Source organism: Melopsittacus undulatus, chromosome 10, assembly GCF_012275295.1.
Source record: "Melopsittacus undulatus isolate bMelUnd1 chromosome 10, bMelUnd1.mat.Z, whole genome shotgun sequence".
Taxonomy (NCBI): domain Eukaryota; kingdom Metazoa; phylum Chordata; class Aves; order Psittaciformes; family Psittaculidae; genus Melopsittacus; species Melopsittacus undulatus.
The window spans coordinates 8,810,397-8,833,045 of NC_047536.1; the positions used below are offsets into that span (position 1 = coordinate 8,810,397).

Below are 22,649 nucleotides of genomic sequence, written 5' to 3' on the forward strand. Positions count from 1 at the left end.
TTGCCCTAAAATTGGTGCTTCTGAAGGAGTTGGTGTCCTACAAAGTACCTTAGTTTGGTAAATGAGGAGCTCAGCCTTGTCAGATATCTCACTTGCTCCTTGCCCATGGATGCATCCTGCTCAAAGTGCTATCTCAAGCCAAATTTCTATCCATATCCACTTCAAGTTCAGATTAAGTCTCAAATGTTTTGCTGCCCAGAGTGGGCATTGTGGTGGGCAGGGGATTGTTTGAAGGTTCAGAGCACTGGCAGTGATCATGCAGCATCCCCGTGTAGGGCAGGGCTTCTTAGCATGGTCAGGCTGTGCCTTCCTCCCCTGAGAGGCAAAAGGACATGCTTTTTCTTTAGGTGGTTACAAGATGTGGTCCAAGGTAGAACAGGCAGTTAAGGACAAGCAGATTGTGCTTAATGAGATTAGTCTCAAGCAAAGGTGAAGTTATGTTTGCCTTTTGTCTTATTTGGAAAGCAGTGCAGCAGGCTCTGGTGTATTTGCTGGATGATGTAGGGGTCCACAGTGTTGATCACTAATGTCCTGCTGATCTTAGCTAAAGGAAAATCCTCTTAAAGTAAAATACAAATAGCAAAGCAGTTACTTGTTTTCCAGAAGTAACTGGAAATAGCAAAGTAGTTTGTTATATGAAGAAAGTAAGACTGAATAGTTGTTTTGCATATGGTTATTACGTAAAAAGTCCAAAGACTTTTTTTTGTCTTCAGGCTGAAAACAGTGCTCACAAAGCATGTTTCTTTTCATAGGATGATGGAATCTTTGTAAATACAGAGGTCTAGTTTAGGATTAACAGAACTTCTGCAGTCCAAATGTCAGCTTCTCCTGTTTTGTGAAAGAATAAAGCATTTGTACCTCGTGGACCAGTATGCTATGTTTTCTGGTGGCCTTTCTGCAACATCCTGGTCAAACATTCATGGCTTCCTCATCAGAAGAAGACTTTACATGTCTGTTTTAGGTGAGCAGAGGGAAAGCTTTGTGAATCTTCAAAGAAAGCAAAAACTTGTAAATGAAAAAGGAATGCAGAGAAACTCTTTTACCAACCAGATCTTTTATTTTTATCTGAGAAGCCTGTCTAGACAAGCATCTATTTTAATGACATGCAAAGCAGAATAGTACATGAATACTTCATTAGTAAAACAACTTGTCATCTTTGAACCCTGATGTAATGTTTCTTGGAAGCTGTTACCTTCTTGCGATATTAGATCCAAATTTTACAGAGCAATATAGAAGTGGCAGTACATATGGTATAGCTAACATGACAACTACCAAGCATTAATACATAATTGACTTTATCAAACTTTATTTGGGTAAAGAATAACTTGCCAATGAATCGGTCTGCTCTAGAGTTTGTATCATGACAAAAGTCTGCAAGGAAATAGATGGGGAAGCTATCTGTTTACTTTTGTAAAGGTGACTTGATGGCTGGTTAGTCAGCCTCTGAACCCATGGTTCACTGTTGTCTTGATTTTAGTCGATAGTTGTTATTCATAGTCCTGGTCCAGTAACTGGCAGTCCTTAGCCATGCTGTGGATTAGAGGTGTGTATCAGCCCAATGGGTATCTTAGTTTTCTGCCACAACCAGAGCAGATGAAAAGCCCCTGAATTCCATAGCCTGTAGGTATTTGTGCTCTAGTAAAACTGTATTAAGGAAGAATTATCTCTGTTCTGCAAATAAGTTACTCAAATGTTGAGGTTTCTGGTGTACTTCCCTTCTTCTCCTGCTTCTCCTCTTTCTCTGGCTTCCCCTCTTTCTCTGGCAGTCGAACATGGTGGGGCTGCAGATCCCAGTTCTTTTGACAGGGTTGTCACTGCTGCTGTTGGCATCAGTGAGGATTTTTAATAGGAATTTTGAGGGAGTTGGTTCAGAGCCCTGAGCCCCCTTTCCCACAAGCATTCTCATTCACAGATCCTTCCCAGCTGTCCCTCCTCCTGTGACAGTTATTCCCTCTTCTCTCCCTACCCTGCTCTCCCCACTCTAGCACAGCAGGGACAATAAGGGGTGAACACATTAACTGTGGGTAAAATTTGAAGAGAAGTGGCTTGCCTTTTTACTGCAGAAATTTGTGTCTTTCAGAAGACTGTTAATTATTTTTCACCTTCAGCCTAGTTAATTACTGCTAATGAATTAACTAATGCTGATGCTCCCCTATGATAAAGGGAGCAGATCCCTGTGCCCACTGATGTACCTTGCGTTTCTTCACCAGCCTCTTCCCAGAATAAACACCCCTTTCTCCTTCTCTTCCCCTCTTCCCCAAAATCCAACCCAAACCAAAAGGTTTCTAACAGCAATGGTTGCAGATAGATTGGCTTTTGGTTACCACACATGGACAAGACATACATCAGACTGGGCAGTGACGGCACATCCCTCTTAGCCAGTGGATTAGTGCAGAAGGAGCTGCTCAAACCCCTTGTCTTGCTTTGCTGTTCAGATGCATCCATGTTTCTTTGGTATGTGAGTGCAGACAGTGCCATCTTAGAGGGCAGAGTTTGCTCTCTGCAGGGCAGCAAACCTCTGGTTGCTGTAAGTACCAGGCACTGCTGATTTGGTGATAGTGGTTTGGGGTTTCCTCCCTGCGCTAGTGTGCAGGCATGAGTTGCAAAACTGGTTTAAGAATGGTTTACTCATGAAGATTGCCAGCTTGGTTCACAAACCTACCCAGCACTAGGGTAAGGTGTGCTTAGTCAGAAGCAGGATGACTTAGATATACACGGAGGATCTTTGGTTAGATACTACAACAGAGATTTGCTTTCTAAAATAGGACTGCAGCAAAAGCAGCTTGTTAGTTTCGTGCGGGTTGGAAGGGACCACAAGAATCTCTGTAGTACAACACTCTCCTGAAAGCATGTCTGAGGTTATTGCCTTGCAGAGCCTTTTCAGGCAGCTGAATGTGTGTTATTTTACTAGTGATCTTGCAGCTTGGGTGAGCCAGGTTCTCTAAAGAATATCCAAGCATGGAGATGAGCATGAGCAGTGCAATGGCTGATTCAGTGAACCAGTTACAAGGTAGTTCTCCTGCCAAAGAACAGGGTGAGAGGATTACAGAGGCAGGGTATCTTTTCTCCTCCATTCTCTTGCTGTCATGCACCAAGAACAATTCCTGTTTCTCTTGTGTCAGCTGCTGCAAGCAGGAGTGAGCTGGTCCCCGCTCACCAAGCAGCTCCTGAAGCTGTGGGATCTCCTGCTGGCTCTGCGAGTTCTCCTTTGTGGAAGTGAGCCAGACGGATAATGTTTCCATAATGAAAGAGCTGTTTTTTAGTGAATTTGAAATGAGAATTATGAAATGCTTAACACCCATTATCTACAAAACCCATTCTTTAAAGAGCTGGAGTAAGTTCTTTATAACAAAGGGAGGCTGAAGATGAGAGCAGAGCTGTGTTGTGTAAGCAGTTGTGCTGTGGCTTAGGAGACAAGCATTTGCCTTTATAAAGGCTTTGTACAGCAGCTTTATGGTAGTTTAAATTTGCATAGCCTGTGGAAGTTTAGTGTGGAAGAAGCATGGGAGGAGGATTATATGTGTGGGTTATTATCTAGTGCTTCATCCACACCATTAATGATTATAGCTGCTTTATTGTGCTCCATACGTGGTGCAAGGCACAGGCTTGCACGAGTACTCCCACACGATGCCCTCCAGAAAACGGGAGAGCTACAGTTGTTAACTGCAGCATTAAGCTGTTCCACTCATTATTAAGTTACAGAGGGTTTAATGTGAAAGGGCTTTTTTTCCTGTTAACTCCTCCCAGTCTGTGATGGTTGTAGGTGAGCTGGAACAAACCACTGCATGTTTTCACTTGTTTCTCTTGATCCCCTTCATGTAGCGAGCAGTCATCCTTCACCACTCTCGCAAGCCATTGACGTCAGTACACGTCTTTTTTCTTCCAAGATTCTGTGTTTCCCAGCTGTGACCAAGAATTGGTGACTAATAAAGATTAAGAGATAGTTCAGCTTTTCTGCCTCAGTCATTGCTCTCTAGGAATTGCTCTACTGTAGGACCCAGAAGAAGACCCACCTGTTTTCTGATGTTGATAATGAGTTCCAGGCATTAGAGACCTATATTGGATTCAATCCACCGGTGTACAGGTGAAAGCTCTACTACTACCAATCTGTTCAGCAATTCAGGCTCGACTTGGGTTTGAAATGAAGCTTTTCAGTAAAAAAACAAATGAACCAGCTGTTCCTTGGGCAAATGTGTTATACACAGACACTTAAACGCCTTAAATTAGCTAGTCTCACTGCAATGCTAGATTTTGGTTTGTGTCATCTTAATTTCCCTTCCTGCAGCAAGTCTGTCGGAGGGAATGGAAGAAGAGATGGAATCTGCTCAGTTCTAAGGGTTTGTGTGTTTCTGAGCAATCCTCCTCAAAACTGTTCAAAAACTTAAAGAAACAGAAGGCGGAAACAATAAATTTGCTGATTTTTCTAGAGAGACTGGTATGCAGCTTTAAAGAAATTCCAAAATGTCATTAAAATGCATTAAAACTCTTCACATTTTTAGGTGAGTGTAGTCATACATGCCTGGTTGCAGTAACTTCTGTAAGGTTACCTTCATGTCGTTTAAATTGCTAGTCCAAACTCTGAACTGCTTGGCAGTGGAAGCAGCATCTCAACTAGTCGGTTTTTTAGTGTTTGCCTTTACCAATCCAGAGAAATATCACCATCCTCATAATCTAAGTAAAACAGAGTTTTTATGGCCTGCAAGGCAATTAATTTCAAAATGTTCCAGTTCCAAATGCTTCATGATCACATCTGCTTATTTTTCTGCCCCAAACTCTCAAGCTCTTTTCTACCTGGATAACAACCAACGAGAAGCTCTGCCTTGCAGCTCCTTCCAGAATTCCTCAGTCTCCAAGCTGATACTACTTTTGAAATATTAAAATAATCCCATCTGCTGTGATTCTACCATTGTATCTTCTGTTCTGTTTGACTTGTTTCAAGCCTATAAAGTCAACTTCATAACTGTGTTGCAGTCACTTGTACTGAATGACTCAAGAGTTTGGTTGACAGTGTCTTTAACTGGGAAATGTTCAGGACAGTGTGAATTATCCTGAAAATGGTCAGTGAGATCCTCAAAGCACCTTGCTGTGTCACCTTAATTCTGAATGCTAGAAGGTTGGAGAGGATTAGGGTTTGAGGTTGGTTGGTTGTGTCATTGGCTTTCCTTAAAGACAGTTCTTCATGATGCTACCAGGATGTTCCATATCCAAGTTTATTGAAGTCATGTTAACATCTAGAGGAGTGTTTAAATATACAGAGAATATATTGAACTATTGATAAGCTTAATTTGTCTCTCCTCAATATAATTGTCAGCTCTTTTTATGACATCATGATTTTTCACATCCAGTAAAGAATTCTCCACCTAGACCTGCATGCAAGCCACCCATCCTCTGCTTCTTTGTTCTTGAAATTTCCCCCTTTTACGTGGTTTCTTTCTAGCCTGCCTGAGCTGCCAAACCTCTGTTTGCATTGCTTTTTCCTCCTCTGGTTTAAGGGAGGCTGCATCTTTCCTATGCTGTAACTGGCTGGTGAGAACCCTGGTTGCCTAAGTAACGGGGAAACCTAAGGAAAAAAAATAATAATCTTTCTCTTTTTCTGTTTTCTCATAAAAGCTTGACATTCTTTTAGTGCCCTTCCTGTTAAATAACTTGTGTGACCCACGCTGATGTATCTCACAGGAAGGATCAGAAACATGGGTTTCAATTATAGCAGCAAAATTACAAAGGGTTTTGTAGTTCGGATGTTTAATTTCCTGCGTGCTTTGTGCTCTGTAAGGGATGCTGCAGTGAATGCCTTGGTGAAGAGCTGCCATCTGGCTGGTGAGATAGGCCTTGCTGTGGTGGCTGTGGGTAATTCAACCACTTTTTCTCTTCCTTTCTGATAACTTGTGTTTGCCTCATCACTTAAAATAGCTCCATGCTCACCATGCCTTCTGGTGAGCATATACAGCCATCATTTTGCTTTTGAACTTGAACCGACATGGTAAAACCCTTCACATTCTGCTCTTAAGTTTGTCGTGGTTTACAGCATCTTGAAGGTTGTAGCAGAGCCTGACCCTCTCCAGGGACCACTTAACTGAAGCCTCAGCCCAGTGGGAATTAAGCTGGCTGAAGAGGACTGCGTTGTCTGTGCACAGCTCCATATCTCTTGGGAGGCGAGGCTCAACATCTCGCCTCCTCCTTGGGGCTCCAACTTGGCCTTCAACAGGCACAGGGTGTCGGTAAGGAGATGGTGCATTGTGAAGTCTCTTCTGCTCACAATAGTAGTCTCCTATGCTTTGATTAGTATATCCAGTCTTGAAAGCCATTGGATGGTAAGCAAAAGGACGCAAGAGTCTTCAGAGTTTTTTTTACCAGTATGAGTGGAAGAATGGGATTACTGGTGAGGTTTATGGTAGCATGTTGTTACGTGAACAGTTTGTTACAAGCTGTTCCTCAGCCTGGGATGGGACTATGCAGTTTTTACTGGCAGATGGTTCTTCTTTTTGTTTTGTTTTTTTAAGACCTCCAAGTTAGCTGCTGTTTCAGAGGATTTTTTTAATATTGCTTATCTGATTATGATTAAGCAATCCGGTGTTTATAGCATATGCTGTGACCTTGATGTTGGTTCAGCTGGGCAAGGATGTAAATGATGAAGAAATTCCTCAGCACGCTTACCCCACAGTATCTAAAATTAACTCTTTGATGCACTATTCTAAAGTAGGAGCATTCTTTTAAGATAGTGGCTTTGGAAGAAAGTTGCAAGTTCAGTTGCTTTGGCTAAATGTAAAGTCTGTTGAAGTTTGGATGTTTCTTTATCAGTAAACAACATCTATTTGTTTCTATGAATGTGATCCAGAATTCAGTACTGTGACATTTACTGAAGAGACCAGGCGTACAGAATGAAACTAACATTGTAAGGTAAAATTGAAGCATGGGGACTTTGGGCTTTAATCTGTATGACACAATACCATGGAAGGGATAGATCCAATACAGTTTTGATAAAAGCTGGTTTGCTCTAAAATTCATAGATGATGCAGGACTGCAGTGAGTGGTATAACTGTATTTTTTTTCTGGATTTCTTCCTTTGTTTTGTTTTCTCACTAAATCTCAGGGCTTAGCTGCCTTGGTGCTGCTACCTGTGCAAACAGAAAAGCCTTCGAAAGCAGCTGCACCTAGATCATTGATCTTTTAGCCAAAGTTTTCCTCTGTGTGTTTTCATCCACACGGATTATCCTTAAAAAAGGGGTGCTTCTGTCTAAAAGAAAGATGCAGCACAAGATGCTGCTGTCACAGTGGGCTGAGTGACAACAGTTCATCCCCGAGTTAGAATTTTATATGGCAGTAATTGTACTGATCAAACAGGCAAGTTTAAGACAGCTCCCTGTCAGCATGAAAAACCTCCAACTCAAAGAACCACCCTTAGTTTCTAACAAGGAGCAGTTGTGTGCAGAACTGCCGAGTCAAAGAGGATTTTACACATTCTGTAGCTGAAGGACTTGGCTCCTCTTCAAGCATCTCTGCCTACAAAAGGATGGGTAATCTTGCAAGGGAATGTGCCCCCTCTAGGGGCAAAAATGTGGAAGTTTGTTCTAGCAGGTAAATTCAAAACGGGAAAAGCGTTTGCTTGGAGGGTTGAATATCTGGAGGGGGTTAACCACAGTGAGAAGAGATTCCTGCTGTGATTTAGGATGCGGCTTTCGCAGCATCCTGATTTCCTGTCTTGCTGCAAGAGGTGAGCTGTGCTGTCTGCAGCAGGGCTCTGCTTTCAGCCTTCTGTAGCTCTTAAAACATGAAAAATGCGCTGCCGTTTTTGCAGGGCATATCTATCTATCTGGGTTATAAATATCTTTATAAAGTGTGCCTCATACTGGGAAAAAGTCATCTTGCATTTATTACTTCAGTAAGTGCTATAATTCTTGAGCTGTTTGTGCGTGTTGTACCCTTTCAGTAAGAAGGAATGCCGTGTGAAGGCAGCACACAGCTGGCCAGTCATCTCTAACATGAACACCCAGATTATCCCAAGGAAGTTCTTAGGAGCCTGGAGAAACACAAATCACTTTTGAAACTTCAGGGCTTTGAATATGGGAGTTACAGATGCTGTACAACTCTAAAGTACGGCTGGGTGATGCTGCTGTGGCGGTGACACTGTGCTCCAAACTGAGCCACACAGTTGTCTGACTTGGGTGGTCATGTTTGTTCTGGCAGTGCTCACTAAAACATGGGTCCTATATGAAACCATTTCAGCAAGTTCTGAATGCTTGGGAAGTTACAAAACCTTTCATTCACAGTGGTCTCTTGCCTTTGGTATTTGCCATTTTGCCTATTCAGAGCTTGGGTTTGGGATCATGTAATTCATCCAAGTAGCATTTTATGGGTACATATGTGCCCTGAACCTCGGGCTGCACTCCCAGAGAAATATTCATCTTTTAAAGGTCACATGGGGAGAACATCATCTTCTCTCATCTCTTCCTGCTGCTTTTGAAGTTTATCCTGGTTTGCTGGGGAGGTGCTTTTAACTCAACCCCAAGTTTCCATAAGGAAACAAGGTGAAGCAATTTTTAATGAAAAGTTAAGATTTTTGTATCAGTCCTTTAAAGTCTGAATTCAGACCTCTTCACTTGGGAGCTTCAACCGTAGGGCAAATGCTTCCAAGCATGACCACTCCAGTGTTAAACATGAAATGCATTCATACTCATTTTTTCCCCCCTCTTATCTCCTAAAGGTGCTCTTACAGAGTGTTACGATGAACTGGGCAACCGGTACCAGCTTCCTGTCTACTGCCTCGCCCCACCTATCAACATGATAGAGGAGAAGGGTGATCTGGAGACTCTGGATATTCCTGATCCCCCACCCAATTCAGGACACGAATGCCAGCTCCGTTTGCGCCTGTCCACAGGCAAAGACCTCAAACTCATGGTCCGCAGCATGGACACGGTGTACCACATGAAGAGGCGGCTGCACGCAGTGGAGGGAGTGGAGCCCGGAAGCCAGCGCTGGTTCTTCTCAGGCAGGCCACTGGCAGACAAAATGAAACTGGAGGAGCTGAAAATCCCAAAGGACTACGTGGTGCAAGTCATTGTGAGCCAGCCCTTAGCAAATCCCACCCCGGTGGAAAACTGATTTCTGTTTCTTGTTTATTGGTTTTTCTAGCCTTCATCTCTGTCATGGGGTTTGTTTTCACTGCCCTCTCTTCTTTTGGTTTGTCCTGCTAATGGCTTAGTTCCAAGAAATGACCAGCAAAAATTCCATCTGTGATGGAGAGCTGCAAAAACAAAATATGAACATGTAAACTGGCCTTTGGGGTTTGCCTGGTCTCATATTTAACACAACAGCAAGCAGCACAGGGCAAAGGCAAGAGCGGGAAGGGGAAGGAAAGAGAGAGGAGGTACAACGGAGGGAGGGAGGAGATTGTTATTCACTTAAACAATACGAATATGTAATGATTCTTCAAACTGTAGGTGGTGTCCTGATCCATGGAACCAGAGCAACAGAGAGCACTTTTATTTAAAAATCAAAACAAACCCTTCATCAGTTGATATCACTTCATATCAGCACCACATACAGTTCATGCAAGAATCTCAGCTGCTCTGGGTAGGTCCTGTGCTGCCTGTTATCAGGGATCCTTTCTGGTTTGACCGAGCTCATGGGCTTTACCCAGGCCCTGCCAAGGCACAGCCAGCCCTGGGCAGTGGAGCTGGCCTGGGGGCTCAGGTTCCTGGTGATGCTCAGACCAAGCAATTGTACATTCCAAGGTGGCAACACAGTCCTGTGCCATTGCGGGCTCCTGAGCTGGGAAGACAGCCCACTGGAGTCTTAGGCAATAACTTAGTCAATGTATACTCTCATGTACTGTACTGTAAACTTACTTGCTACCAGAATGACTTAGCCTGAAGCTTACTGGCTCATGGGCACCGGAGCATGTGCCTGTTGAATTCCTGTATATCACTTGGATCATTAAAACAAGCTGTGACCAGGCTAGCTGAGGGGAATGATGTGCTGGTCTGTGCTTAAGTGTTAGGTGCATCACCTTTGTCAAATGGCAATGTAGTAGGTCCAGGTTAAAATGCAGTTACACCCAGGTGCAATGGATTGCAACTTCCCCTGCTCAGTTCCTAGAGGTCACAAAGCCTGGAAGATGGTGAGGAGGACATGACAGAAGGTGTTTTTCAGCTTTTTGTGTGAGTGTCTTTTGCAGCAGCAGCAGTCTTCTAGCCCTGGTGACTCTCTCACCAGGACCACTGGAGGTATCCTCACCAGCATGCACCCACGGCCCTGAGCGTGACAGTGGTGGTTCACAGCCAGTGCTTTCCTTTCAGAATGTAAGAGGAGCTCTGTCAGTAAATGACAAATCCTTTTGTAGTCTCAAAAATCTGAATCAGAGCATATTATGGGGTGAGAGATCCAGCTGCTTATTCCCTCAGAGATGGTCTCTGTGTTCCTTTGGCTGCTCTGCACCCCTGTCTGGTAATGCCTTTGGTTGAGATCAAACCTTTTAAACCAGTTTCTAGTTTTCTTGTGTTTTGGGGTTTTTTTTTCAGCCAGATTTGAAATAACTTCTTCCAAAGGCAAATATGCTATTCAGGTGTGAATAGCATGTTTTTATGGGTTTCTGTCCTCCCTCTCTGAATCAATGGTCTGAAGCTACAGTTGTCCCAGCTCTTTCTTGTCTACTAGTGAAACTGGTGGATTACAGGGACAATTTTAAACTTGTTACTTTTGCTTCTTCATTAATTCCCTAGAACTCAGTTTCTGGGACTCAGAGGGAGTTCTTGCTCCATGAGCATCAAGAGAGAGCCAGAATGATCAGTGGTCACTTGTACAATATCATGAGGCTTTCCCAGCAGGTGGAAGCGGGCGCAGAATTTACATTGATGGTTGGAAAACAGATCCACATGCAATATGCATCTCCAACCCTACCCCAAATAAATAGAGCTTTCTTGTTGCTCCCTGTGTTTTACTGAGCCTATGGTTTTCTGACAGCTCCTTTAGATGCACTTTGGTACAGGATAGCTGTAATGCAGTGGCAGAGCTGTATAAAGGAAAATGAGTTCCCTGTTCTGGTAAACAACAAAGGGACTTGGTTTTCTTATTTTCTTCTAAAAGATTAACTCAAAGCTGATAAATGCTAATCTGTAACAAAAGGTTTTTATTGTGGAAGGTTTCTTTTAAGACAAATCTGATTTCCTATACTGTGTTTTTGCCACCAAGATCTTTTGCATTCCACAAGGGGAAAAAAAGTGCTTGGTCTATAAACAGCTCAAAGCTCTCTTGGATTTTTGCTGGGCAAAGGATGGTTTCATGCCAGAAAGACACTGCTTGTCCATGAGGCATAAATTATGTCTCTGTGTAAATGGTCTTTATGATGTCCTTTCCCTGCAGACCCTTTTGGAAGAGGGAGATTGTGATAAAGGAGGAGAAAACCAGGGTAACAGTTCTGCAACTGTGAACACTACAGTACATGCAATTGTTTTCCTTTTTTCTTTCTTTTCTTAAGGATACATTTTATTGATTATTTTTCTCTTTTTCTATTTTCATTCAGATAATTGTACAGGGTTTGAGATTACAGTGTGTAGGGCCAGGGAGAGCTCCTCCTTTCCCTCTCCCCACTCTGAGTTGGAAAAGGTTCAGTTTTATTATGCCATTACAGATGACTGTGTTTTATATTAATTGCTTTTATGTTGGGCAGCAAGGTGAGCTGAAGGCCAAATTGTGAGTGGGCTTTGAGTAGATCAGAGAATTGGTTCATTAAAATCCCTGGCAGTGTTCAAGGCCAGGTTGGATGAAGCCTTGGGTGATCTAGTTTAGTGTGAGGTGTCCCTGCCCATGGCAGGGGGGTTGGAACTGGATGATCTTTAGGTCCTTTCCAACCCTAACTATTCTATGATTCTATACTCTTTTCTCTAACAGCCCCTCCTCTCTCTGTCCTGCCCCGTAAGCACATATCTATAACTGGAAAAATTCAGTGATAAAATACTTTCATAATTGAATGACAGGTGAACATGGACCCTGCTGGAGACAGGAAACAGATTTTACAGGATTTGTATCAGGAAAGATTTCTAAGTTTCAAAACATACACTTGAAAAATACTGGTAATGAAGGCATACAGGTATACAGCATGTTGAGTAACATATCCCATGTGTGGAACTAGAAGTTGCAATTTCCCCTGAGAGAACAGTCATTTCCATTTCTGAAATGCATTGTCTTTGTCCTGCAAGATGGTCTCAGCTATAAACACCACTGCAGGGGATTGGGCTGGGGCTCCCATCGGACTCGAGTGGGTTCCTGGGGCACTGTGGGGCTCCCCACATGCCTACAGGAGGAAGGGAAGGAGGAAGAGGAGACTCGTTTAATGGACCAGTGGAGTAGACATGGTTGGAGTGAGACCGACCAAGTGTTAAACCGCTGCTGAGCTGGCAGGCCTGGTGACGACTGGGGCTGGCCTGCATGGCGGATGCTGCTCACAGCAAGGATGGGTGGAAGCATGCTGGTGTGGCCATCTTTCTTTTGCAGGAGAGCATGTGTTGAGCTTGGGCTCAATGCTGCTGGCAGCACAGCCTGGGCTGCCTTTCAGCCTGCCAGTTGGTGTGCTGCCAGCACCATGGGGTGTCTTGGGCATAGTTGAAGCAACACAACAGGTTTTTTAACACACAGCCGTGAACTGCAATGCCAAGTACAGACAAGTAAGGAGTAATAGGACTTTTTATTAGGCCCATCAGCCCTTTATGTCATTCCTGATTAGCTCTGGCTATGAACTGTTGCCAGTAGATAACATTTTTTTTACCGTGTCGGTGACAGTAATCACGTCTGTTTGGCGTGATTCAGATTTTTATACTCCTTATTGCTGCATCTGCCTGACCCAGAAATAATAACATGGTGAAAGTCCCCACTCCTCAACAGCTTGAAGGGCAGAGAGACACAAAAACATGCAGTCTGCTGGGGCGACAGAGCTCCAGGAAAGCCCCCAGGTGCTGTAGATCCATTGCTTGGTGCACTGCAGAAGGATGTTCACAGTCATTTTCCACAATGAAGTGACAGCTGCTCCTTCAGAGCATCCAGCTCCCAAAAGTTTCACCTTGGCTCTTTGTGCCCCTCAATTTATTGGTGCAGAAAACACAGCTTGAAGTAGCTGTGCTGCAAGAACTGGTTTAGTTTTCTGAAAGCTTTTGCTTCTCTGCTTCTGGGAAGTTTCGAAAACTAAATGATGTGAGTCACCAGTGTAGTAAGTTGAGTTCTCTCATAGACACCCCGATGCTAAAAGTAGTGACAACAACCACAACTAACATTACCCCAGGAGCAACCAAACAAAACCCAGCTTGTCTTTGCCTTCCACGTGAAGTTCCTAAGTGGCTTTGGGGAGGAGAGAACAGGGTGTTCATTGGAGCAGCAAGGCAACACATGGCGATGTCCATAACCTTTGGTAAAGCAGATGGCTGATTGATAAGATATTGCTGTAGTATGACATGCTTCTGCATATATATCCATTGTTAGTAAATAATGTAAAAACCTTTTAAAAACTATTAAAAAAGAATCTTTGTTACAATGGTGGGATGCTTTTAGCCATGGATTCTTGAAAGCATTTTTGCTCTGTGAGTGTTGATGGACTGAATGCTGTACGTTTCTCCATTTCTGTCTTCTTCAGAAGCAAAAGTGGTAGCTACATTTCTGACTCTTGACGTCTACTTTACAAACTCTTTTCTATGTCACTGTACAGACATCCAAGACCCTGCACCTTATGCAGAGAATGTTTACATTAAAAAAATCTGTTGGCTTTTTCACTGCGCTGCTCAGCTCCTGTTATGTTGAAACGTCAGTAGTCTCTGTTAAGAGAAAGGGGCTTCTTCTCCTTTGCCCTTCACCAGTTTCCCTGTAATTCTGGCTTCCTCCTGGATGATGACTGCCAGCTCTTGGACAGCTTGTGCTCTCCTGGAGAAAGGTGTTTGAGCAGACTTGCTTTGGGTGGGGGGATGAGCTCCCTGAGAAGAAATCTGCTTCAGACCCACTAAGATGTTGGTGCTTTGCCTTGCAAGTGAACTGATCTAGGAAGCCTTGGAGTTACACTTCCCAGCAACCGTGCTTGTGTCTTCTCCCAAAGAAGATGAATGTCATGCTATTACATCCGCAGCTACAAACACTTCTGTTGGTTAATGACTGTATATACAAGTCTGCCTGCTTTAAGACTTTCCCTTTCATCAAGTGTTTTTGATTGCTCTGTTCTTCAAATGGCTCTCCTCTTCTGTATTTCATCTGCTTAGATACTCTTGCAGCTGTGGGGTGTTGCTCTTGTTCATAGGAGATGGAGCTATAGCTCTCCTTCCAGGAGAGGTCCATGCCACTGAGCCTACAAAAGTCAACTAGTTGGAAGATGAGATGCTTTATCCAGCAGGCTTCTTATGTGGACTTGGAGACTTCTGAGAAACGCGTCCACTGGACTCTCCATGAAAACAGATGTTCGTGCCCTCCAAGCAGGACCGCTTGTTGGGTATTTATGCGGTAAACTCTGTATTTGTGTATTTACAGACAAAGACCATTTGATCAGAGCCATGGGGCAAATAGAGAACTTAAAATCCTGACTCCTGCCTTAAAACTTATTTTATCTCAAGCTCCAAAAATTCTGCACCTGCTTGTTCCCAAGTCCCATTTTTCCTTTAGGAAATTCGAATCCAGTGAAAGGCTGGAGACAGTTTAAGGAAATTTAAAACCACATAAATTTTAGCTGATGGTTTTATTAAAATAACTAACTGGTCTTTTATTAGAAACCCTATTTGTGCCTCTCAAGTCCAGGGAATGTTGAAAAAGTGGAGGTGGCTTTGGAGCAATGATTGACTCTGTTAGCCGGCAACTTGTAAGACACTTTCATATGCTCTGAGCAAGAGACTTTGGTTTGTGTCCTCTCTGCCTCATGGTAATGGCTTTCAAAGATGGCTGGTACCATCAAATTTGTACTTCTTGAATAAATATCTTCATTTTTATGGTAAAACCTTTTGTATGCAGCTCGTTTGTGTGTGCCATGTAACAAGCATTCCTATTGTGCAGGATATGGTGCTAGATTTGGTATTGACCCACAAAATACACAGCTCCAACACAAGGATGAGTGACATGAATGGGTTTTTTGTTTTTCCCCCCTTTTATAAAGTCTTTTAAGAGTCAGATATACCTGTTGTGTTAAACATGCTTCTTTTCCCCCCTCCCTGGCTCCTTCAGTCAGTAAAGAACTCTAGGCCAATATAACAATGCTGTGAACATCAGGTAACTTTTAAAATGCATTATGTATTTTATGTTGTACCTCTGTTTCTTGGTTGACAGAGCGCAGTAGTGTGTGCACATATTCTTAATCAGCTGCAAAGCACAAGCAGGTGCTCTTTAGACTGTTAAATTATGTGATTTATTTTTCTCTAAGCCAAGGGAAGATCTTCTGCCGTTGAGAGCAAACCGCTGTGAACTGCTATCAGAAATGCTGTACACAATGTCCTGTATTTAAGACAAAAAAAGAAACTTCTCTTCCCCTGCATTTGAAAAAATAAAAGTACTCCTGGAAAAGCCATGCCTTAAGAAATAAATGCAGTGTTGCTTTTCTTCTTAAAGGTCTTCAGGAGGGTTTTTAATTGTGAGCTGGAGCTCTACAGCCTTTTCATTACCTCTTTGATAGCCCAGAGGCATGTTTTGCAGTGATTTTGGTGTTTGATGGTGTTTTAACTCGCAAATAGATGTGCAATCCATGGAGATGTGCCTGGAGATATGCTCAGATACCCAGCATCAACCTCTTCTGTGCCCAGCATCTGCTGCCTGCAGATGTGCTCCTGGGGACAGAGCAAGATAATGGATCTGTGTCATTCTCCTATAATTACATTAACTGACATTCCCTTTATTCAAGTCTCCCCTTTCAGAGTCTTAATTAACTACCCAAGGTATCAGAGGAGTAGGAATAATTTTTTGTAGGCCTCTTTGGTCTAATGTTAGCTAAACATTTCAGTTATTTTTTCTAAATCTAAGCATAATTTCACTGTTTAATTTGTGATGTGAGTTACAAAGAAGCATGTGACTTTCCTGGAACTTTTCCTTTTATACAAACATATTTTTAGGTGTATTTTTTTATTCCTTTTGTACATGTGTGTGTCTATAATCTCTTGTGTATCTATGCATATTCACCCTTTTAACATATGTATTATTATATATGTATTACAGCTATAAAATAATGATATATAATTATATTTATGTGTGTTTTACATATACACTGTATATGTAAAGTAACAGTGCAAGGGCTTATTTGTGGCCATTTGTTCAGAACCATGAGACCCCGCCTGCCCCAGGATGGACACAGAAGGTATTGGAGCTGATCTCCTTGGACACCAGGATTGTAAAACTGTGTGTGATGTTCCTGTACCCATCCCTTAGCTGAGGGAAGCCTGTTCACTTTCAAGTAGTAAGAGGGATGTCTGTCTCATTGGTGCATGTGTGTGTACATACCTACACCACACTAAGCTGTCTTTAGTGTGCAGCTGCTGCATGTTTTGATGTATCAAGTGGGCTGGGGAACTCCAGGCTGACTTGTCCCAAGGGAAACCCCAAAAGGACATGGATTATAAGTCAAAAGTGCAGAAGAGTTTAAATGTTCTCAATTAGTGCTGTGACAAGCAGTGCAATGAAATGCTGCTTCATATCCTACAGCATACAGCATTAGGGGAGGCTATGTATGCTTTATAGAGCTATGTTATATAGATGACAGTGTTTCTATTCCTAATTAACATATAATTAATGTTTGTATTGTGTCATGTTTTATTGACCTGTATCTCACTATATGACACTGCATAAAACGCTATGACTAGTGTGTCCCATCGTGGGTGTTGGACCCTCACTTCATGCCCCATGACAAGTCCTAATTGCTTTCTGTTGCCTAAAGCTGTGTCCCATGTGCCTGTCCTGCTTGGTCTGTGCTCCTGTTGACCAGTGCTGGGTTAGTCCGTGGTGCTGGGCTCCAGAGACAGCACTAAGGGAAATGGCCTTTAACTGTGGATCTGATTTTGCTGTTGCTTATGCTGGGGCAACTGCTTTGGTCAGGGCAAAATCCTAGAGTCGCTCTAGAGACACTGCAGGGAGCATCTGGCTGAAAGCTTGGGGTGGCTGGTCCCTCCAAATCCAGGCTAAAACTACCAAGTGTGGAAAAGGCACTGGACTCTCATCTCTGCAGAGTGGTTTATTGTGATCTCTCTCTGAATAATCCCAGAAAGTTGGGATTTCAGCCATGCTGTTTATTTTCTCTGGACTCAGAGCAGTGGCAGAGGTCTGAGAGGTGGGATACCACCCTGCAGGCATGTCCAAGCCTCGCTTCATGGGAGGTCAGTGGTGAGCTTGGAGACTGGAATTGTCTATTCTAATTAGTCCCTTATGCTACAGCCCTGCTGCTTCATTAGAGAAGCTCTCTAATGACAGTGAGTTTGGAGGCTCAGTGTGTGATGCCCTGTGTGTAAGGTGAGAGGGGGAAATAAATTCACTGGATGGCCATGCCCAAAGGGTAAACAGTCAATATTTAACACGAGAAACTAAACTGCCTCTTGCTTTCCATCCACATGGACTTAATTAGGTGGTTTTGTTAACAAAGCAAAGAGCATTTCCTGTCGTTCGGCTGTTCCTCACCAGCACGGATGCTGGGAGCTGCCTGAGCCCAGAGCATGGGAGCAGAAAGCTGCCAGTGTGAGTGGCTCCAGCCTCAGAGCCCATTCTGCCCCACTCCAAACCAGCCTTGTTTTGTGTGTCTGAGTGTGGCCAAATGGCAGCACCAGGGAGAAGGGCTCTCACCAAAGCAGTGTGTAACACAGGGACAGGAAGAGGTGGTGTGTAAAGTACCAAGACAACATCTACTGCAGTACATGGGGCAAGATAAGGCTCCATCAGCCTTAGTCCTGGGGAGAGCTTTGAGGCACAAGGCTGAAGTTCAAGTTTTATCAGTCCTTCCTCCTCACTGGATGCCAGTCTCTGGTGCTCCCCTGGGCAGAAGAGTGGTGATGTGCAATGGAGGAAACAGAACAGGCAGTGCTTCCCTGCAGCACTGAAATGTACTCACCTCCTACAAATGCAGTGCATCTCTGGCTGGTGGTTGTCAACTGAGCGCAGGGGGACAGAGAAGTGAGGCTGTGTTTTCCCCTGCTGGCTAAAGGCCTCCTGTTTGCCTGTTAGGAGCTTGTCCTGCTGGGAGGCTCTTTGTGATCCCCTTCCTCTTGTTGTTTGTCAAGGCAGAAGACTGCAAACATCTTGAATTCCCCATAGTGCAGTTGCTGCTTTTGGAGAGGAGGTAGATCCTTAGTTCAGCAAGGCAGCCTTGCACAATATAAATCAGAGAAAGACCCTTAAGTGCAGACTCTTGTTGCCTTGACTTGTTCTGGTTTCCAAACTGACTGGTGAAATTGGTTCCAAGTATTGCCTCCAGCTGATCCCGAGCATGTTACAGGCCGATGGAGCTCCTCCCTGGCATATGGTTGTTCCTCTGCCATTTGTAATGACTTGCAGTTGTTGAAGTGATTCGGAACAGCTGGAGTTTGGTGTGGATGGGGGAGTGGGAGCTGTCACAGCCATTCTGCTCCTGCAAAACACTGGCCTTTAATCAGGCAGCCTGGAGATGAAAGGATGGGATCAACACAACCTGGGGCTGAAACAGCTTATTCCAGGAAACTGCTCTGAGGGCACCAGAGAATTGTGCTCAGGATGGAGGCTTTGATACCTTGCTGTGCTGCTGAACCACACAGGAAGCAGGCTGTGAGCCCTGCAGGGCTTACGGGAGAGATGCAATCGCCTGAAACAAAGAATTGAAGAGAATGTGAAGAGGATGCTGGTGGTGGAACATGGAGAAGAATTGTCAGTAAAAACAATAACCCCAGACCCTACCAGCAGAAAGGAGAAGAAAGAGAAGGGATCTCCCTTGGTTACTGATGGCTGTCTTACTAAATGTGCTGCTGGAGCATGCTGAAGTCATGAGGATGGTGTGAAGCTGTGGCAGATATGTCTACAGTCTATTAATGACTGATTCTCTACCAGTCTCCTCACACAGAGGAAGATGCCTGGTTTACCCCAAAGAATCATTTCTTCCTGTTGCTATCTGACTGTTAAAACGGTTTCAGTTCAGACCGTGTGATAACTTATAAAGACCTGCTCCTGAAGGCAACAGGAAGAAGACTCTGGTTTCAGTGAAAACAGGCTGCAGTGCAAAATTAATCCTAAAGATTAACTTTGAATTTAGGGGCATTTTCATGGTTTCTATTTTCACTGCAATTTCTCTAATTTTACCCCATTTCCAGAAATATCAGAGTCCTCAAATATTTTAAATTCTTCTTTCTGGATATTGAAGAGAAACATTCTGGCTTCAAGCTAGTTAAAATCCATCCCTTTATCCCCATCTACCTCCAGCAGCTGAAGGGCAGCTCTGGTGGATGAGCTGCTGTTCAAGATGGTTCTCTTTTGAGGCAGAAATGTTTAGAAACAGATGACAAGCAATGACTTCCTGCTTGGCAAAAATACATGGAATACCAACTGGTGCTTGCATCCAAAGGATAAAGGTGACCTCCTGCTAGTCGCGCCTGCAGGAAATACCAAAATCCTGGTGCTTCCTGAGGCTGAGCCATGCGGGAGCACGTGGCTGTTGCTGGCTGGGTTCAGGCTGTGCTGGGGGGACCTACTGACAGCCAGCCCAGCTCCAGGGCTGCTTTGAGAGGTCCCTTCCCATCCCTCCCATGTACAGAATGACTTGCAGGGCTACATCCTGCAGCTGGCTCCTCTCCATTCTCCCCGTGTCCAAGCACTGGCTCTCAGCCAGGTGCCTGGTCCAGAGCAGAGCTGCAGGTTGTGTCCAAGAGCATGGTTGTACTCTAGGGGTAACCCTGGCTTTACAAGCCCATCACAGCCTGCTCTCCTCACTGCTTGTACCTGAAAGGGTCCCAGCATCGCCCAGCCTGAGGTGTATGTGATGCTGGGGAGGATGAAAAAGGGCATCAGTGCACACTGGACCACCACACTAGCAGAAACATGTGGGTGAAAATAGATGCTCTGCTCTCTTCCCCCCAGCGTAGCCACAGCTGTGGACTTGTTTTTAGGAGAACCCCTTGCTAAGATGGACAGCTTGACCTGGGAGGAGTGTTTAGATGGTTCCTACCTGGCAACAGCTTCAGGGATGTATTTATCCCAGAGAAGCAAGGTTGGTATTAACAGGGAGACAGTTTGTTCCCCTGCTTTCCTTTTCTATGCAGCAGCATCACAGCCACATCAGACCCAGGGTCCTTCTTGCATGCCATGAGAAAAGATCAGCTCCAGTGAGCTGATTCCTTTTACAGGGGTGTTGGATGGTGCAGATATCCCTGTACCGATCCCAGGACCTGCAAGGTACATACCTCATAGGACAGGAGGATGCACACCACAGCATAGACCTCATGAAAGCAAATCCCTGCCTCACATTTCAGCCCAGTCAAAGAGCATCCTGATCTGGTTCTTTTCAGATTGGTCATGTAATGAACAAAGCAATAAAACTGCAAATCTGGAAAACAGTGAGCTCTGGGGCATCGTCTGCACAAAGCTGAGGGCAATAGTTAGCAGGATGCATTTTACTTTCAGTGCCCACTGCTCCCAGACGGGTTGCACAGGCAATTAAAACAGAGCGGCAGACAAGAGATACTGTTCAGAATTAGTAGACAGTATTAATAAGATTGCCTGATTTATGAAAGAGATATATGTGATTTCTGCATAGAAGGTGATGTTAAAGGTCTCATCATTTTCTGTCTGTTTTCTCTTCCTCCCCACCCCCGGAGGAAAAAAAATACTTTTCCAACAGAAACACTGTAAAAAGAACAATTTTTTCCTTTGGAGGTGTTACTTTTAACTCGTGATCCACCAGCAATTATTTTTAGTCCTATTTAATCTTCTCCAGCGCAGAGGAAGAGCCAAATCTCCAGATCCAACATTTCCATCAAACATTCTCAATAGCAAACAGACAGTCCCTGCAGCCTGGTCTGATACTGCTCCCCTCAGATCTCTGCCAGTGAAGTAAATCCCATGGGAATAGGTGTCACTCAAGCTGGAGCACCATGGGGATTTGCACAAACAAGGCAATAGGCTGAAGAGCCACAGGCAGGAGGTAGGGACGTGTTGGTCTGTGCTAAGGAGGTGCTGCACAGCAGCTGTAGGACTTTGCTTTATCTCTTAGGCAGGGGTTTTCTAGTTTCCAGTACATGACAATGCCTTGTGCATTGTGTCCAGCAGTTACAATGCAGAGATGGCTGCTTTTAAATGCTCAATTTCATGTTCGAGTTAGCTGTTAGCAAGCTGGACTGCTCTTCAAATAAGGATTTAGTGGCATGGTTTAGTGATGAACTTGGCAGTCTTGGGATAAAGGTTGGATTTGATGATCTTTAAGGTCTTTTCCAACCTAGCTGATTTTATGAGTCTCTATAAAATGCTTATCACCCATTTCTCTTCAAACTGAGAATGAGTCCAAGCCAGTGCAGCGATAATCATGGAAAGTGCTCTTTAGTCAGGTCATCACTTCCTTCCCCTTGGGTAACACAGAGGCTGTGCTGGCACAGAGCGGTCGTGCTCATGCAATGACTCGTGACTGCCTGTCCACAGGAGCAGGGGTGCTAAACCAGTGGGAAAAAATCAAGAATAAAATGTGGAAAGCAGTTGCTCTGATTCTGTTCTATTCTGTTCTTATGTATTTCCAAATCCACATATCAGATCTGATCCAAAGCCCACAGAGTCTGGGTTTGAGCTCAATCATTTTCAGATTCCTTCTGTTTCAGGGATACACTTGGGTTATGTTCTCACCTCAGGGGGGAAAAGGGAAGAAATTAGGGAACACTAAACTTTCCTCAAAAAAGGCAACTGAAATTCTCACCCAGCCACCCATTTCCAGGAACTGGAGTTTCAAGTAACATTTACAGCTTCAGCATCAGGGAAACTCCCAGTATAAATGTGAGAGCTGATTGTACCACAGTAAACCCAGCACAGACAAGGAGAGGCAGCGCTCAGCCCCTGTGCTCTCAGGTATAATATATTGGGGATCTAATGAGAAAACACCGAGGCCGGGTGTTCTCAGAACGAGAGCTGTGTGGTGTTTCGCCTGTATTACACGCACATGTATGTGAGCAAACACTTGCTGGTGGGAGCGGGGCTGGCATCTCCGAGCCTGGTGTAGATGAGCACCAACCTCCAAACCCCTAATGGTTCAAGCCCGACGCTCTGCAGCGCGGCTGCACCATCGGGTATTTCCCCTAGATGTCCCCATTGAATACTCGATTTCAAACCGGGTTTTCAGCGGAGCTGAGGCTTTGCCAGGGAGGGGATGATGAGAACCTTCACACTTGACACCGGTTGGGTCCCATCTCCTCCAAAACAACCTCATGACGGGTACCCGCGGTGCTGACACCCGCAAATCCCCGTTACAGCGCGTTTGAAACTACGGGTGTTGGGCCGTTTCCACACGAGATGAGCCGGGAGGAGGAGGAAACGTGCCCCTGTCGCTAAGGCTTCCACCTGCGGACACATCCCCGTACTCTGCCCCACCATGGCCCTGCTGTGCCAAGCGGGGCCGGGCCGGGCGAGGGCGGTGCCGGCCGGTGCGGGGCGGGGTCAGGCGGGCCCGCAGGTGGAGCGGCTCCGGCCCCATGTGCGCGGTTGGAGGCGGTTCCGCTCCT

At 44.5% G+C, this 22,649-nt stretch overlaps 1 protein-coding gene across 1 annotated transcript in view; it reads left to right on the forward strand.

Moving 5' to 3' along the window:
• Positions 1-15,080, forward strand: part of UBTD2 (ubiquitin domain containing 2) — a 56,800-nt gene extending 41,720 nt beyond the window's left edge. Inside the window, exon 3 of the mRNA XM_034066855.1 lies at positions 8,702-15,080. Coding sequence (XP_033922746.1) covers positions 8,702-9,099 — 398 coding nt within the window. The 3' untranslated portion in view covers positions 9,100-15,080. The remainder of the gene's footprint in view (positions 1-8,701) is intronic.
• Positions 15,081-22,649: the final 7,569 nt, after the last annotated feature.